The 19,654-nt window shown below is 36.5% G+C and overlaps 1 protein-coding gene across 1 annotated transcript; it reads right to left on the bottom strand.

The window, feature by feature from the left end:
• Positions 1 to 6,290: 6,290 nt before the first annotated feature.
• LOC109047474 (forkhead box protein G1-like) lies at positions 6,291 to 19,202 on the bottom strand. The gene is made up of 2 exons (XM_042742453.1): positions 17,666 to 19,202; positions 6,291 to 7,283 (listed from the first exon to the last, which is right to left on the bottom strand). Exon 1 carries the CDS (start codon positions 18,936 to 18,938, stop codon positions 17,688 to 17,690), a length of 1,251 nt encoding a protein of 416 aa, XP_042598387.1. The 5' UTR covers positions 18,939 to 19,202; the 3' UTR covers positions 6,291 to 7,283; positions 17,666 to 17,687.
• Between the last annotated feature and the right edge of the window lie 452 nt (positions 19,203 to 19,654).

A 19,654-nucleotide genomic window follows, 5' to 3' on the forward strand; every position in this document is an offset into this window, starting at 1 on the left:
GACAACTTTTGCAGTACTCCGTCTGCAGACAAGGCCCGTTATTTTTAGGTAGCCTATTATATCAGTTGTTTTCCAGATTTTCTGTAATTAGAGGCTGACTCAACTGATTTAAGACAAATGCTTCAAAACGAAAGCTCAAAACATTAATTTTGTCCTCTGGTGGGATGCACAGTTTTTTCAATTACAGGCTATTGTTGCTTGTTTGGTCTGTTCATATTCTAACAGTTGGTAACAGTAGGCCTAAGTGTGGCTGTCAATGGTGTCTTCAGTTTTTATAAATATTCTCCTCAGTATAGACACTCGTGCTAAAACTTTTGCCCTCACGATACCAGTTACACCTCTGAGATGTCAGGTATATATTAATCTGTCACATAGGGCTTTGCAGGTCACTTAATTACTCTCTAATCAGATGTATTTCAGTGGCTGAATGACAGATGTACACTATTCTTACTGATGTTATTCCATTAGTGGTCTTTGTGACATACTGGTCCCTCCTTCCATTACATGCAGCATATGATTGTCATCGCATGATAACCACACAGGTGCTTTGTTACTGCGGTGCAGGTGCTTCTTGTGTGTTTGCAGCAAGAGTAATGATCAGCTAGGGCTTTGCAATAATTGCAGACAACACAGCATCAGTTCGCATATACATAAAATGCATTCTAATAAAACAAAGCTTTTGATAATGTTCCACTTGCCACATGTCTTCTATCCACCCTGACCCAAACTCTGTGAACCCCCTCCCCCTCGTGACCTCACAAAAACTCCAAACGCATTTGATTCATTATTTGTCTCTGCTACTCGCAGATTAGCTGTCTGAAAACAGACACACATTGCACGGGCCTCGTGTATTCCAGCACATCTGTTTTGAATAAAGTCTTCTCCTGTGGTCTCTCAAGACTCCCTGGATGAATCCAAGCCTAATTTTCAGTATGACACCCTGAGGTATCGCTTACCGGGCTTTAGCGGTGGAGCGGCGGCTCTTTGTGGCCAGCAGGTCGATATATGAGAGTGTTCCTGCTGGAGCTGGGCACAGGTGAAAGCAGTAGATTAAGATAATGAGAAGAGTGAGGCTAGTCTTTGTGTCCCCTGAACACATTCAGCATGTGAGAAGGTGGTATGTGCAGTTTAGCTGTTAGAAAGATGTACCACGGAGGGAGACCATTGTGTACATTTGCAAATTAAAAGACAGGACAGATTTATTGGGAAACCATGCATGTGTCTCCAGACTCGAGGATGTAGCTAACCAAAGGTAAAAGTTCAAGAAGAACTCATGTTGATTGACCACAACATGAATTGGGGGGGGTGATGTGTTGGTGTTCCCCTCAAAGTCTGTGGAGGAAGGAAAGATGATTATTAAAGTTTAATACATAAATCGAGTTTAATACATGATCAGAAGACATTGGTTTATGATCATTAAATCGCCTCAACCCTTATAAAAATAAAGTAAAACTGTAGTAACCATGTTTTTTGGCGTATTGCCTGACATTGTATAACCACAGTTTTACTACAAATACCATGGTTACACTATGTTTAGTGTGGCAAAACCATGGTTAATTTGTGGTTACCGTGGTTTATAGTAGCCTAACCATGTTTGTTTGGTTTTATTTGTAGTAAAACCATGGTAAACTTTGGTAAGGGAAATATGCATAGTATTTCGAAATGAATTTCTGTTCTTGTTTTTATGTTCCAGGCAATACAGAAAAGGAATAAACCTGTTTTATGTGTACACCTGACTCGAATAAACGCCCAAAACAAATTCCACAGCTCATGATGTGGCAACCAGGCTCGCCAACTGAAATAGCAGTGGTGTAAGGCTATTTCTATTTCAGCCGACCACGACAAGATCCAGTTCAGTGGAGAGCAGCTCTCCCTCGTTTTCCGTGAGTCGCCAATCATTGGAAGCGCGCACAACTTCGTAAGTGAGGGGCTGCCAGCTGCCGCGACGGGTAAGAGCAGGTTGCCATGGCAGCCGCGTTCGGAGGAGAGCTGCAGATTGGCAGGAAAAAGCGTGTCAACAATTGCCCTGTTGCAGCGCGAGAGAGGAGCCGCTTCGTAGCCCTGCACTCCTGACGGCCCCGTGCCTCGCGCCTCAGCCACCCCATGCTGTTTAATAATATCCATTCGCAGAACGTGATTGATCCTGGACTGTGTGATAAAGATCAGCAATCAGAGACTTTCCATTTTCTTTCCTCAAAACTCTCCAAACAAACATAGCTAACTGCCGCAATTAGTAAACAAAGGTCTGTCTCCGAGCTTCGAACGCGGGCAATTATAACCGATCTTTTATACCGTGTGTGTCTTCTCCACGTACAGTGACAAACTGAAGCCTGCGCAAAAAAAAAAAAAAATAAATAAAATTCACATTTTTGTTTGACATATTAGGGTAACAGAAACGGTTTATTTTGTCGATTTCTGATCGAAATTATCAAGCCATTGTCAATTTATGAAGGGCTTAAACGAGTCCACAGGGCCTACACTCTGCACACACTACCTCACACGCTGCATCTCTAATAGAACAAAGTTTTGGAATGCCTTCGCAGCGTCATCGAACACTTGATTAATATAATTTATCATAGAATGTAAATTTTAATATTTACTGTTGTATTTGAAACCAATGTAAAGGGTTAATTTTTTTATTTATATAAATGTATCTTGTTAACTGTTACTGCTTATGATTATGGGCAGGAAGCTTTTGAAAGGTCGTTCCAAGCGAAAGTGAGCAAATGAATCATTTTTCAAATGGCACAAATCCGTTGTAGTGTGCATTCCATGGTCACTTATGGAATTCTTTTTGCAGTTTATGATCACGCTACACATTTACACACGAACAATTTAAAAATAAATTTATATAATTAACACTTATAAAAATTTTCAACAAACAAAATATATATATATCAAATACAAATGACGTATAAGAATTTTCGACAAGCAAACTTGAGATTTTTCAAATACAAAAAAAAAACTAAATAAAATAATAATAATATCTATTGCAATTGTTCAAACATTAAGAATGTTTTGTGCACATAAATTCATATTAAACTTTTACATTTTTCATATTAAACTTTTTTCATCTAGTTGAACTGACCATAGCTTTAAAAGATGTCAGGTGGTGCGACCGTGATTTATCATAAAATTAATTAATTTCCTTAACATGCATAACATTTTATATAAGTAATCATTAATAAAAATATTTATAAAAACTTTTTTTACATCTTTTTAATTATCTCAGATTTTTATCTCAAAAAATTATACTAAAAATTATAGAATTAAAATAATTAATTATTTACAAAAACTAAAAATAAATGCAACTACTTTGTTTCTAAAAATGATTGAGAACTTAAAAAAAATGTAAGCATGTTAAGGAAATTGATTTTAAGATAAATCACGGTCGCACCACCTGAAAAACATTCATAATTCTAGACGAAAAAACACTAAAAACAAAAAATTTAAAATTTTAATATTAACAAATATGCACACAAAAAACCCAAATATTAAAAAATTGCAATAGATATTATTATTTTTGTATTTATCGAAAATCCTTATCAATCGCTGCACAAACAAACAGTAGCCTACACACGTTGAAATAAACTGGAAGTAGCAAAGAGATCATGACGCAAAATTCGATGTTTACATTATAAAAGGCTAGTTGAACATGAATTTATTATGTTATCAGGGTAATATTTTATAAATAAACAAATAAGTAACAACAAACAAACAATTAATAAATAAACAAGTAAGTAGGTAGGTGAGTAGTGACGTGTGTTTTGGTGTGTACCCTTAAGTGCTCCCTTAAGTGTACTACTCACTTAAAGTGATATGCCCATTTAAGTGAGTAGGGCATGATGCTCATTTTCGACTGGAATTCGCCCAATGGCATAGGCTACTGTAACACTCGGGCCCAGCGCATAGAAACTAGGCCTGCACCAAAGGTGAATTCAGGTGAACCAAATGCCAGTTCACTTCGCAAGGCACTATGGGCGATTGGGACGTACCCAGAAAGCGCTGTATTTTCACAATAGTTTTTCGCTCGCATTTGTCTTTTTTATAAACGTTCTGTTTTATCACGAGGTAAAATAGCAATCTTCTTTCCTTTCTTCGTTCTGTCTTTATTTTGCTGTATTTGTTCTCTGAGGTCGATGAAACCAAACCTGTCGGTTAATGTGGGCCTATTCAGCAACTCGATATACAATTGCTTTGAAAACTGTCAAAAATATTTTTCATAAAAAGCTGGCGACAAAACAGCCCGAATGTCCTCAGTACCATGCAATCATTCCGGATTTTTACACCTTATAAACAAAGACGGGGGGGATTTTTCCTTTGTGTGCAGACAAGTGCGACTTATTTGCCATACACCTCGTCTCTTTCTGAACACTCGGTTGAAACTGTGAATTTGCTGTCATCGGTCTAATCACGGTGGCATTGATTTTCTGAGCTCTGGAGCCATATCTGCCCTAATAGCCGTACAAGTCCAATTGACTGGTCTGAGAATGACAGACTGTTGGTGCTGTTTATTTAAAAGCAAGGCAAAAGAATATGAATCATAATTGCTATAAACAACAGCAACATGGCCACGGATCAGCACGCAGAACTGTTCGGGTGAGTAATTAAGGCTAATAAGATGCATAGCATGGATGTAACACATGTATAAAATGGACACCTGTTTTAAGACACAAAAATAATCGATACATATAGGTGTTGAGAGTGTAGGCAGTGTGATCATCGATGGTGCTTTGTGATGCAGAATTGATCTGGGCCGCAGCCTGAGAGGGGCGCAGCGGGGCTGCCGTTTGTTTAGTAAACTCCCATGAATCCAACTAGATAATTGCTCTGTGAAATTGGTGGCAAGGGCAGCTTGGGTTCCGTGTTCCATGTTCCGCCCACCTAGAGGGCCGAATGAACGTCTGCATCTCTTTATTTTCTCAAATTATCAGAAAGCTTCGCAGCATGAGTACGAGGAGGGATTTGTTATTTGTTGCATGAGGGAAGAGGACCGCGCGCAGGCCGTTGTGTGACTGGGGCTCGAGCTCTTCTCCTCCGTGTAGAGAGTCTCTGTGACGAACTTTGTGATGATGACTTCGACTGTTTATTGACTGAAAAAAACAAACACATACGGCATAGCTGCTCCCTTCCGATACCTCCATCCACGATTGTGTCCTCACTCAGAGAATCACCCCAGAGCGTTTGTTACACTGTTGATTTATTTTAATTACTCGTGAAAGTAAATCTTGAAAGGACCTTTAATAACTTTTCTAGTAGCCTTCCCGTTTTGTGTGTGTGTGTGTGTATGATAGATAGATAGATAGATAGATAGATAGATAGACAGATAGATTGATAGATAGATAGATAGATAGATAGACAGATAGATAGATAGATAGATAGATAGATAGATAGATGTGTCTCAACACAATGTATATTATACAAATAAATGTTACAAATAATAATAATAATAATAACAACATTATTATTATTATTATTAACTAAAGAAATGAAAGTTAAGGCATTCTATTGTTATTGTCTGTACACATTTGCATTCATATCTGTAAGGCCGTTCAATGCATCAGAAATAAGGTTTTATATTTGGATGGATCATATACTGTGGTGAGAAAATAAATGTAGAAATAATAATAATAATGTACATGTAAAATATGTAATATAATGTATTTTTAATTTATATTTAGAATATATATATATATATATATGTATATATATATATATATATATATATATATATATATATATATATATATATATATATGGGCCCACTTTATAGCTATTAAGTGTCTTAACTACTGCACCTCTCTCATTTAAATGATCATCATTTGATACAATGCACTTATTTTGAACATACAGATTTTTACATTTTACTTCTATTTTAAAAATACCTATTATTACATATGTAATAAATTTATGTAGCTTTATATAATTATATTGTCTATAAACCTAACCATACAACCAACCCTGTCCCACCATAATCTTAGCCATATCCCTCTTCAATGGTAGCAAAATGGGTTTGCAATACAACATGAACACAGTAACACTGTACCTTAACAATTTATATATAAATAAATAGTAGTTATTTACAATAATATACAACTAGACCAGATGTATTTACTATAGTGTATATATATATATATATATATATATATATATATATATATATATATATATATATATATATATATATATATATATTACATTCTGAGACATAACTGTTTTTTCACACTTTTCCATTATGATGTTTTCTCACCTAAGAAAGCAACACAAACCCTCATTATCTCCTCCATGATGTATAAGTTGTCTTTCAGTGAGACGTGTTGTTTACTTTCAAAACTGTAGACAATAAAAGACACCCTCAAGATGATATCTCTGGAGACCTGTAATGTCTACAGTGAGTGAAACCTTTGGGTGTTGAAAGTGTGCAATCTTAAACCTCTCATATCACATGGCGGAAATGTGCCATGGCTTAATAAACTTTTTATTTAAATAAATGCATGAGATCTCAATTAAAATAGCTGCTGTGACACTGATCCATTGCATTCCTTGTGTGTGTGTGTGTGTCTGGAGACCTTTGTTCTAGGTTTCCTTACATTTGCAAGCTGGCAAACACAAACACGCACAAATTTGATATTATTTAGGCATCAGTCTCATTTCTGTCAGCAAACTGGCCAAATGTTGGGTAACATTTCAGGAAATACAGAAATCTAGAAGCTTCAGTGTTCATGCAAAGGCTTCTCTCCCCAAAGGAATCAACGACAACAGATATGTTTTTATCTCCCAAAGTAACAATTTACTGGGTCACAGTAGATCAGCATGTTTCCTCCTTTACAGCAAAAACATTAGCAACAGGGGAATACTGTCTTGACAACAAACAAAATGTCACAAAACATTGCTTGTAAAATAATAGCAAATATACAGTTCTTCATATGCAAAGCAAATTGTTGTACAATGCCAAGGTTTCTTTTTTTCTGTTTAATTTAAATAATAAGATTGTCTAAAGGGAGAAAATTGAAACTCCTATTAAGGGATGCAAAATAACAGTCTAGGTTTTGTACAATGCTTCTGTTTTCTTTTTCTTTCTTTTTTGTACTGACAGCAATTTAATCAAACTGTGACTTCATGCCCTACTATTTGCAAATTGTATAGCACCTCTAAAACATAAAGGCAAAACATGTCACAAACAAGTTACATGGACCTTGATTACAACTGTAAACATTCTCAGCATGGGTGAGTAACGCATCACAGGGTGGATTCAGGCTACTGCAGCACACACTGCCAGACATCTAGGAGGAAGACAATGACAAATTTAAGACTGTTATTTCTCTTTTCAATTTATGCACATCCCTCTATCCCCCCTCCCCCTGCCTCTTTGGCACTAAAAGAAATGGTGACACAGTAACACTAACAGATGCCAGATCATTCATCATAAGACAAGATAACAGTAATATAGCTAAATTTACCTTATGATAAAAAAAGAAAAAAAAACATACGCTACTAAAATGATACTGAGAGCATATTGACAATAGCAAATGTAGGAACAGGGTGAGCACAGCAAAACATCTTCAACATCTGTACAATTTAAAATGAAGATAATAAAGTATAGACAAATTGAAACAGAATTTAAATTAAATTGGGCATTTATTAAATACACAAAATACTTTGATCAGAAATTAATAGGACATTATATATATATAGGACATCCAAGTTATATTCTTAATAGCAGATATAATGCAATAAGTTGATGTAGAATCATACAGACATAAAAAAAAATCAGTCACATGATCGTTGGATTGATGGATAAATCAAAGAAGTTATATACTTTAATTATTCAAGAGGTTTATGACTTTAATTCTATTTTGCCATTCTTCTTTAACTAAAATAAATAAAAGGGCATTTAATCACTTGCTTTTCTTTTTACTATTTTGTTGTAAAATTTGTTTTCTGTCGGTAAGCAACAAATAACCTTTCAAAGGTCTGCTTTGTATTATAAAATTACTCTGTGAACCTTAAGCTAGTAATAATATTTATTTCCAAATAATGCAGTGTTTTTCTGCACTGCTGAATTATGATCATATAATTTAGTATTTTACTGATGATAATGACTCCTGGTGATGTGCAATAATTTTCTGCCAAGGATACCAAAAATGTTTAACCTGATGCTAATTCAAATAAAGTTATATCCTTCACTATTTCAAAATGACACAAGGCACACTTTAAATATATCTCCATAACCAGTATATAATATTTATACATATCACTGAATGAGCTTGTGCAAGTTTTCATAGCTTAAAGATAATTAATGGCTAGTTATATACTGTAGAAATTTCATTTTTATTCAGTACTATGATTTACTTTCTAATACTGAAATCCAGATTTGTGTCCAGTGTCGATGACCATATGCCACTCTTGACATCTTCATAATAGTCACGTCCAAATAATATGTGTGACTTAATCTCTCTTTTTTTTGTCTCCCTCCCTTCTTCTGGTCCTCCTTGAAGTGCAGTCACTCTGATGAGGATGAATAGTGAAAACTATTCAACGAGTCACGGGCTTGTGCACAGAGCATCAGAGGGACAGAGTTGAGGTCAATAGGAGGCACCTCAAACACCCTTATTTCCTCCCAGCCTCTAAATCTCAAACTCATGCGCTCTCATTTGGACAACCTAATTTATATAAAACTTCAAACTGAATATGTCACGATTCAGTTTACTTGTACACTGAGTAAAGTTCAACTTCGGAAAAAGCACACATTCTTATTTACTCAGTGTTACACTGCCATTATTCTTTCTTCAAAAGAATATCTCCTGCACCTCAAAGCAAACAGCCAGATTTTCTCACAATATCAATACTCCCATTTCCCCCCTTATACCTTTATTTAACCTGGGAAAACTCTTAGAGAACAGTTTCTCTTTTGCGGCAGTGCCCTGGATGGAGGAGGGGTTAAGGGGACCAGAGTAACATGATGCAGCACTCAACTTGGGGTTAAGTGCTTTGCTCAGGTGCACAACGGCAGTACTATACACTAGGACCCTTCTGTTGCCCATTCATTCTCTTTGGTGCCCCACTGGGGAATCAAACCCACAGACCCCCAGTTTGTAGTTGGTGGCCCTGTGTGCTCAGCTAGCTACCCTATATAGACACACATGCACCCTCAGATCTCTGCATCTTTCCTTCCAAGCTGTCCTGCGGAATTCCCCCTTGATCTCAGTCAACAATGCCCCACAAATTAGAGCACCATTGGTTTGCAATCTCATCTCAAGTCCTTGTACCCAAATCCTTTGGGCCTGTCTCTGTAACATCCTCAAGCAATCAGACATCTTAACACATCTTTCTGTACACAATCTCCTGCTGGCTAGCAATAGAGAAGTTTGCCTTGTTTGTTGAGCAGCCAAAGTCTTCTTTTTTATCAGTATAAAAAGTGTTCCCTCTTCAGAAAGCGATGCACTGATGAGATACTCGATGGGCACAGATGACCCACATCTATCTGCTATCTTTGGAATGATGCCACAGCCACCATTTAGAGTATTGTCCATTCATTGTATTTCACAGGTGTAAGGATGATCATCGAGAGCAATGTTACAGCCCCCACATTTTGCATAGAATTCAATCAGGATCTCATATGCCACCATTTACTTAAGATAAAGGACAGCAAGTGCAAAAACATAGCGGGCTAGTTTGCTAACTTTGTGTTTACATGTTTGCTTAATGGTAAAATGTAATGTTTTAACATGAAATCGATAAGGAAAAGAAAAATAAACAAAGAGAGCATCTGCGTAACTTTTGTAATTTCACGAATAAGTAAACTCTTTATGATTTTACATTAAACACAACCAGAAAGGACAATATACTGTATGTTTATTATTCACTCTGTAATTGGTGTGACGCAAAATGTTAATTTTTCTTCACCATCACATAAGATGTCAAAGCATGCGTCGCGTGCCACAAGGGTCTGGCACCTGTTTGTTCCGATTTATATTTGCGAATAAGCTGTTCAAATGAAATCTGATGAAAAATTCTCGCTCGTGCATTTTGTAAATTATTATGGCTCTAACAAATCCGCATGCATTTGCATCCGAAATTAACAAAGGAATTAAATTAGCTGAGGCACCGTTTTCCTCTCTGGTTAAGTTGGCTGTCTGTCAGCAGCGCCGTGTTCAAGGCATACTGATAAAGGAGGTGGGCGCAGGGCTGTATGAATGAATCTGTGCGACACCATTGCAGACGAACAGTTGTACAAGATCAGAAAGTAATCTTGATATGTTTAACAAGCAGCCCAAAGCAAAGCCTGATAAATAATAAAGGAGCTTTTACTGGATCCAATTTATGAAACATTAACTCTAGGGGCATAATGGAGTAATTAGTTTTATCTCACGTTGGATGTTATTGGACACTGCGCCGCTGAATGAAAACTTTTATTTTCATGCCTAACTGTTAAGACAACGGGGAGCAATTTTCTGCACCGGGAGAGAAGGGTGGTCTCTAACGCTGCTGGTGAGATCTGGATGTTCAGGTACAACACAGTGTTTATGTAGTCCTCCCAAAAGTGTATCAAAGTTCGGATCCATGGAAATAAAAGAAATGTCAAACAAAACAAGCATTAGACTGCATAAAATAAAGTATGGACAAGGGAAACAGGTGAGGCTTTGTTTAGGTGGCTGAGGTAGATCAATATCTCGGCTTGCAGGCCAGGAATCTTGCCCGTTTTTCTCTAGCACTCTGCAGATCAGCTTACGGCTTGTAGACAGACTGTCGCCTATACCTCACTGACAGACAACCTGCCTCACCCCAAAAGACGGAATAGAGAAAATATCTTCATTCTCTCCTCAAGGAACCGGTCGAATTAGTTCGTCCAAAAAAAAAAAAAAAAAAAAAAAAAGTATAGGATTAGATCGACTGAAATAGTCAACGTTGTCTGTAAACACTGAGGCAAGACACGGCTTTGTGGCTTTATCGCGTGTTTATGATGGGACCGTCTTAAAGTCCAGGCCCATCCTCCTCTGGGCCTCCTCCGCCTCCACTGAATAACCAGCATAACATCTTCAGTGTTTGTCTACAAAAACAGCCTAAATGTTGGTTTTAAAAATAATAAACATTTTTGTGATACGTATAGATATAGATTTTGCGGTCAGATTTAGTCTTTCAAGACACTATGGCGTGTTGTCCACCAGCAAGGGCGGAAGTCTAAAGAATCAATAGATGCATCTGTGCTCGAAACTGACAGCGAACGAATCTTCTTTCTTTCTTTCTTTCTTTCTTTCTTTCTTCTTTCTTTCTTTCTTTCTAATATTTTTATTGCTTTTGTCAGACCCAATTTTAGTTTATTTGAAGATGGATTGAAAATCCTTAAGGCGATCTACCAGTGCATTCATATTATTAGGCTATTAACATTATAATTATTATTATTGTTGTTGTTGCTTTGTTATTTATTTATTTTGTTGTTGTTGTTTTGCTTTTTTTATTATTATTGTCCAGCAGTGTATCGCCATTAGCTATTTCTACTTTAACTATATTCGTTTTGTTGTTACTCTGTATTTCCCACAATTTCATTAGGTTTTAGAATAATTAAATAGAAACTGGCACTATATGATTCAGTAGACCAATTTGTTACAATGGCTTCATTAAACCCCATGGGTCTATGTGTTTACACAATCAGGGACGCTTGTGAAATCTCTAAATTATAATAAAATAAAATAAAAATATTGGCCTATATAATTTTGCCTACAAAAATGTTTGACTATGAAGGTTAGTGCGGCATTAAAGTAAACAGCATTTACCCAACAACATAACGCTGTGACACACATATAGCCTAATAGGACTAGCCTATATGTTCACAGAGAGAGGGGAAAAAAATAGCACAGATCTTTGAGAATAATGTCTCATTTGACAAGAAGCTCACACCGATGTGACATCACAATAAGAGCTTGTTGCATTAATCCATCAGTCGTTTCAGAGGCGCGAGTGGGAATTCATTACAATCAGCAGTCCTTTTTGTAAGCCTGTTGGTTCCGTTTCGGACACCCAACCCGCACTGGGAGTTTGCAATTTGATAGCACGGAGGCTGTGATTCCACGCATTGTCTCGAGGCTGCTTTTGATAGATAGTGCTTTACAACTGAAGGAGTGATGTCAGGTAACAAGAAGAATTTTGGCACCTGTTGGTAACGTTTAAACCTAAAGAAAACTTTTGTTTAGCCTACTTAATAAATAATAAAACTGACAGAACCATAGTGGCAAAATAACATTGGTCTAATAATTAAAGTAATAATAATAATATATATGTATATATATTTTTTAATATATATAGTTGTTGTTCATTTGCCTGAATGAATGTTATTACATCATGCATCCCAGGTGGTGTTTCCTTCTTGAGACTAAATACACCAGACTAAACATATTGCTTTAGCGCATGTCTTTTATGTGTCACACAACTATCCAAAAATGGCTTTGAGGTCTGTTAAAAGAAAGAACAAACGATATTAAAGCGCAGACCATCACAACTAATAGTAAAATAATTCGGTTGATATAGATAGATAGATAGATAGACAGATAGATAGAAAGATAGACAGAAAAAAACATATATAGATAGATAGATAGATAGATAGACAGACAGACAGACAGACAGACAGACAGACAGACAGACATATTCCCCGAGGGAAAATGTAAGCGCAAAACAGCAGCAGCGTCAAAACTACATAATATACGAAACATTTGATAGTAGCTATATGCCTTTGGCGTTTTAACATTTTTGCAATACCAGTAAATATGTGAGAAAAATAAATAAATAAATTCATTAAAAATAAATAAATAAATAAATAAATAAATAAATAAATAAATAAATAAATAAATAAATACATACATACATACATACATACATACATACATACATACATACATACATATTGTATCTTAACAGACAAGGAATTATTAGTCACCAAAAGATGTCTACACCGCTATAGTTAAAGACAATGCGGTGAAATGACCGCGCATACTTCTATTGAAAGCTTTTATTTCCCCCGTTTTACTACTATTTTGACATTGTGAATTCACAATAGGCTATTTCTGATCAACTGAGACAGCAATCGACTATTGCGCAAGAAAATATTGGCAAAATTATTAATGTATAATCTTTTATTGAGAAATGATTTCATGTTAACTAGCACGCGTAATCTAAGATAAGAGATAGACAGAGAGACAAGAGTGGGGAGAAATAAAGGTAGAAATAACGGAGAACTGGGGTGCACGCACAGGCCAAGGGACGCAGAGCGCAACTTTAGAAATAAAACTTTTTTTAAACATTAAATAATTAAAATGAATCATTTCACAACTTGACTTTTTTTTTTTTTAATTTTTACTCAGACTAAATATGATGCACCTTACTTATTTTTGGCTGCTTATTCCATTGGGGTTAACGTCCAGACAACCCCAAATAGTCTCTCAGTGGAGACTTGCCCCTCCATTGTGGTTAAAACCGTAGTAAAGCAAGACTACACTTTAGACCAAAAACATTCAAGGATTTAAATGAGTGATACTGTTCTTCTGATTGTAACCCTTCTAGCCTTCTTAGCGTATTTGCAAGAGAATAGCAATTTTTCGCCACAAGACACAAAAAGCCCCAGTCTGATAATATTATAACAGATAAAATTGGATAATTAGCTTGAATGTTGTATTTTAACTAATAATAATTAGAGAATTTTTTTCAAAAGAAGTATAAAAATATGTAGGCTCTTTTAATTTGCGAAATTGTCTCTGCTTGATATGAAAAGCTTCTTTATTATCTGCTTGTCATAAAAGCTACACGCCTTTAAAACACCAGGATCATCATCACTTTAAGTATCTGGAATAACTAGAATTTTTATACAGAATTCCAAAGAGACCATGAATTAGAAGAAATACATTTGATTTTAAACAATATAATTTCATCATGATACAAGTTGTTTAACTCGACAGCTCACTTCACTAAGTCGGGAGCTTTACACACACTCATTAAAACGATTATTCACGATCTGTCGAATGTTTTCTTTCACTAAGCAAATATTTTACTACAATATATGCCACAAACCCTCTTCCAAAATAGCATGTTGAGTCAAAGACAAAGAAGATTAGCCTACTTGGTCTAATAGCAAAGTAAATCTAGTTTTATATTGCTAAAGGAAAAGTCTTTTTTGTGTGTGAAAAAAAAAATCATGTAGCTGTATATGACACGATAACCTACATTTGTACTCACTGTTCTGACAACAGTGTGATTTTTATTTATTTATTTATGCACATATGATTTTATAATAATAATAATTTGTTAAATTGATTGTTTTTTATGTTACTGATTTATCGATTTAATAATAATAATAATAATAGTGGTTAAACATTCCACAGCTTATTTGTGTTTTGTGCATATAATTTTTAAAATATTAGAAGGCTGACAAATTTCTGTATAATCTTATGGGTTTTTTTCACAGCTTGTAAATGATATTACAGTTCGTCTTTACAGGGAAAACTAAGTTTACGAGAGGCCATGTATTTTGCAAAGATATGAAGTAAATGTCACTACAGTTCTGCGTCATTCTAGCGCCCTCACTCTGCCTGGCTCGTATTACTTGAAGAGAGGAAACGTCCTTTGCATTTTACAAGTATTTTAATGCTTCAGAGTTGGATCAGCTTCGTTAAAGCTTCGTTTTACCACACACCATTATCTGTGAATTGATGAAAGGGAATAATCATTAAAACTCTGAGTTATATCATCATAGGGTTGTATAGAGACATTTTATATGACAACTGATACCAAGCAGCAAAATTAAACTATCAAAGGCGCCAAGGAAGGATTTTTTTTTTTTAAATAGTAATTTCGTGTGCAAATGGCAGAACGGAATATTTAAGCACAAGCTGTCGCAATATTCATAACAGATTTGACAGTGTATTGGAATAGCCTAGTTGAATGCACAGGTAGAACTTCTGCATTGGCGTTTTAGTCATAGAGCTCAAATAATTATTTCCGTGTCATTTTATGAGCATGTCAAAATGCTATATATTCGGTCAGTGACTCAATTATTTCTTGTATAATTTATATGCGAAACCACGTGCATTAGGGAAAATATTATAGGTACGTGTTGTTTTATATTTACTATTTTGTTTAATACTTTATTTTTAGCAGGATACTGCGGTATTAGGATGCTGATGTGCTTGCGTGCTGTCCCCAGTTCCCCCCACAGTCTCTCTGTGCCTCGGGGTAATAAGCAGAAACCACGCCTTTTGTGTAGCCTGTGACTAAACCCTGCTTACAAGACCTTGTCAAAAGACACAAAGGAAAAATAACTATTATTTCAAGTGCATCGCTTCATTAAGTCTGCATAAACGTTTGTACAATTCAGTAAAAGAGATTCGTCTTAACTAGGGTCCATAGCTTCGAGCCGAAAATTATTCCCTTGCAGATTTCAATTACTGGTGCGATTCTAGGCCTCGTTTGTGCTTCAAGTAGAGTAGGTTGTAAATCTTTGTGGGTTGAAAACTCTGCTGACCGGAAGCAGATGCAAACCAATTAAATAAACTCCGAGCAAACAATCACTGCCCAAAGATCATAATTTTGCTATCACTGCTTCCAACTAAGAATGCTTTGTTCGTGATGCTACCATCATTTAACATCCACCACATGCAAGCTCTGCTTTAGCCTACTCTCTTTGTAATTATTTCAAGGTGTATGTCTTCAGACAGATGCTGAATAAAAGTGTGAACATATAAATAATTAAAACTGAAAACATTAAAATGGAATTTCAGCGGAAACATTTTGTATAAATATTACACTTAAATCCTCATAATTATTTTGCAACTGTATTAATATATGCACCAATATTCGGGCTAAAATAAAAGGATTTTGCATCCCAGTTTTTTTTTTTTTTTTTTTTTTTTTTTTTTTTTTTTTTTGCATTTCTACTAAGAAAATAATATGTATTACGCTTCTAAATTTAACCTCTCCTTTTTTGCTTTTGTTTTTGATTGGTCACCCCGTTTAACATTTGAGCGATAACATCTTGCGAGGAGATATTGAGTTCCACCGGTCTATTGTATAAAGCACAGAGGTTATTGCATTACGGTTGGGCACATTTAGCACAATGTCTCTTTTAAAAAACATGAACAAATTACTGGACTTCAAGTGTTGAAAGCTAAGATGTTGCTCTGTACTATTGCAACTAATGACGCTATTGTTGGCTGAAAAACAAGAGCTGACAGTCATTATGGGTGTTATGCATTGCTTTGTATGGCCTCTACAACCAGGAGACGCTTGTAATAAATGTGTAATAAGCTACAGTAAAATATTTATTAACAAATATTTCAGAACAAAATAGAGTAAAGTAACCCAAAGAAATGGAAGAATTTGATGTTCAGGCACATAATTTAGGTTTGTTAGGCCTACGATCGTAATATTATAGTCTATATCGACTGCCATTGTTTTTTTGTTTTTTTTTCGTATCGCTAAAAGAGTAAAACATCCCAAAATGTTTTGTGTGTGTGTAATTCTTTCGTCCCCCTTTCCTAAAATAAATATGCAGGTTTAGGTTTGTAACACATTGCAGGCCGGGGCCTTCAGGTAGGCTACACCCGCAAACTGTCGCTTAAATGTTTTATTAAACACACTATCCTAATCAATATCTTGTCAGACAGCTACTATAAATGCTAGCTCTTCAAAAAAGACAAAATCTTCGTAATAAATGTACTTAACCTACTTTTTTTTTATTTTGTTCGGTTAACATTTTAAGCGACAAACACGGGGCATAAGACCACAAAATCACAACCATGGAATTTAAAGACGACATAAACAATCACTCAATATTTTATGAGGCATTTACTCAACACGGGTTACACGTTCGCAAAGTTAACCTATAATTACAACAGGTATTGACATTTCACTAATTACAAAAAGAATGTGACCTGCATGGTGGTGACCACATACAGTGTATTTGCAAACACAATCTAAAAGCATTCATTACGTCTGTCTCCTTCAGAACTGTCTGTAAAGTTATGAATACTGAAAAAAAACTATATTTTGTTGATTGATACCCATTCTTTGGTCTACAAAGAAACTGTATTGTTAATATATGCATAAAATGCACTACAGATGCATTATTCAGTCTGTATTATTAAAAGAAACAAAACAACAAGGAGCCACGGATTTGAACGGGCATTGTGCACTTATAGAACATTTATTTAAAAATGAAAATAAAACTTTGTGTTAATTTTTGAAAAATCTCACCCCACCAGTGCTCATGACGTGATAATACTGCAAACATGATGACTGGATGTTATTCTTTAAGGTATTAGCTATTTTAACATTTAAAATTAGACAAAACTGCAACCACTATTTAAATAAACATTCTAAAGTAATCATACTGTCTTTCCCAAAAACAAAAACCAAAAAAAAAAAAAAACCTATATTATTGGATATTTAAATTTTTTTTTTTTTTTTTTACTCTGGTCACATTGCACGTTGCTGACAGTGGAATAATAAACAGTTCCGCGACACTTGACGTTTGTATACAGTCAGAAATAAATGCAGAATAATAATAATAATAATAATAATACAAAATACCTGGAATTCGGGCTTGCATTGTCCGTTCATTCTCCTTAATTTTTTCATTTATATATATTACAGTGTAAATTGGTGTAAAATGTTCACTTACAGTCTGATCCTGTGGATGCTAGTTAGTGTATAAGTGGATTTGCAGTTGACCCTTGATTCTGATGTGTGAAGTAGTCAGAAAGTCCGCTGGAAAGTCCGGAGGAAAAACTAGTTAGGGAAGGCCTTAAGGAGTCACACTGGAGAGAGGAGGCCGTTTGCGGGGAGGAGGAAGAGACGGCCCTGGAGCTCATGGACGTGCTGCTCTGGGAGGTCATGGATGGGTGAGGGACGTGGGGGAAGAAGTAACTGGTCTGGCCAGCCAGTAGGTTCACTGAACACGGATTCAAAGAGTACGTCCCGGAGCAGGGAACGGAGAGCCCACATGGCACTGAGGCGGCCAAAGCGGCCGCTGTGAGGTGGTGTGTGGCGTACGGAATCTCTCCATTCACGAGTCTGTCAACAGTCAAGCCATTGGAGGCAGGGAAAGAGTGATTGTTCCCCAAACTGTTTTGAGTCAACATTGTGCTATAGGACATTGGGTGACTAGGGTAAGCCGACGACGTGCCGTTGTAACTCAACGCGCTGCTCGCCCTCGGATGGTGGAGCGAGAGGAACGGCGACATTGGCCAATATAAAGAGCCAGCTCTATCCATAAATGTCAGTCCGGTGGAAGTAAGCCTTGCGCCCCTTTTAAACGCCAGCTTTGCCCTAGAAGTGGTCGATCTCCGCCGAAGTTTGCCCGTCGTGCCGCCAATGAACACGTCGTCGCTGGAGGGGTCAAGCATCCAGTAGTTCCCCTTCCCGGGGTCATCGTAGTGCCGGGGCACTTTGACAAAACATTTGTTCAAACTCAGGTTGTGTCTGATGGAATTCTGCCATCCCTGCTTGTTCTCCCGGTAATATGGGAAATTTTTCATAATGAACTCGTAAATGCCGTTAAGGGTTAACCGCTTCTCCGGACTCTGCCGAATAGCCATCATAATCAAAGCGTTGTAGCTAAAAGGTGGTTTCTCGTACTTGCCGTTTTTCTTGTCGCCTTCTTTGCCTCCTTCGCCCTCCTTCGAGTCCCGTTTCTCTTCCTGCTTGTCCTTCTCGTCGGTGCACGAGGAGTCGTGGGATGAATTGTCACTTTTAGCGCAAGTGTTCTCCGGCTTTTGCTCCTGTGCTTGGACAGGTAAAGGAGTCTTCTCCTCTTCTTCATGCACCGCTCTGTGGTGTTGGTGGTGGTGGTGGTGGTGGTTGTCGTTTTGCACGGCTTCGGGAACCAGACTGTTTATACTGAACGATGATTTAGGAATCATTTTGACTTCTTTCCTTTCTCCCATATCCAACATCACAAGTAAGATATAGTAGCAACAACCAGCAGCAGCAGCAGCAGCAGCAGTTTGACTTCAAATCTCTTGCTCTGGCAACTCCTCTAATTAAAAAACACAACAACTATTTCATGTTCCTTAAAAACACGTCGATATGAGACAGCTAGCTACAATTAATTACGGAGCCACAGGCACTAAGCTGTAAAAAAATAGCTTGAACCTTTTTAGAGACTGCAGCCAACCACAGCAGCATAAGTATTAACCGCGCAGCCAATCACTGAGCAGTTCTTAGCGCCTGTTCCAGTGCGTAAGGATACACAAGATCCACCAATGTTCATGCCCAGTCAACAATGGCTTTCATTTCCCCCAGCAAACTCCTACCAAGAAAACAGACCACATAACCTCAATCAATTTTTTTTTTTTTTTTTTTTTTTGATAATTGTAGAGTGCTGTTTCAACATATCCATGCGTCCTCAATTTGTTTTCATACCGCAGGGGGAAAAACAAAAGGGACTAAAAGGTAGCCACAAAAAAAAAAACAGGTACTACTTCCTGTATCGGAAATGTATGGCTTTTAATACACATGAAGCTACAGCACAAAGCTTAGGTATAACATTAATTGATAATACTATATTATAATTTGTAGCGTTTGCATTAAATGCAGATCCTTTCTGGCGATGTTATATAGGCTACTTATTCGTTCTCGCGTATACATCACATTTTAACTGTTTTTCTTA

The sequence above is a fragment of the Cyprinus carpio genome, chromosome B17 (genome assembly GCF_018340385.1).
Source record: "Cyprinus carpio isolate SPL01 chromosome B17, ASM1834038v1, whole genome shotgun sequence".
Lineage (NCBI taxonomy): Eukaryota > Metazoa > Chordata > Actinopteri > Cypriniformes > Cyprinidae > Cyprinus > Cyprinus carpio.

Bases quoted from the DNA above. Each gene is read 5' to 3' on its own strand.
- LOC109047474 (XM_042742453.1), bottom strand. From the start codon at position 18,938: ATGTTGGATATGGGAGAAAGGAAAGAAGTCAAAATGATTCCTAAATCA.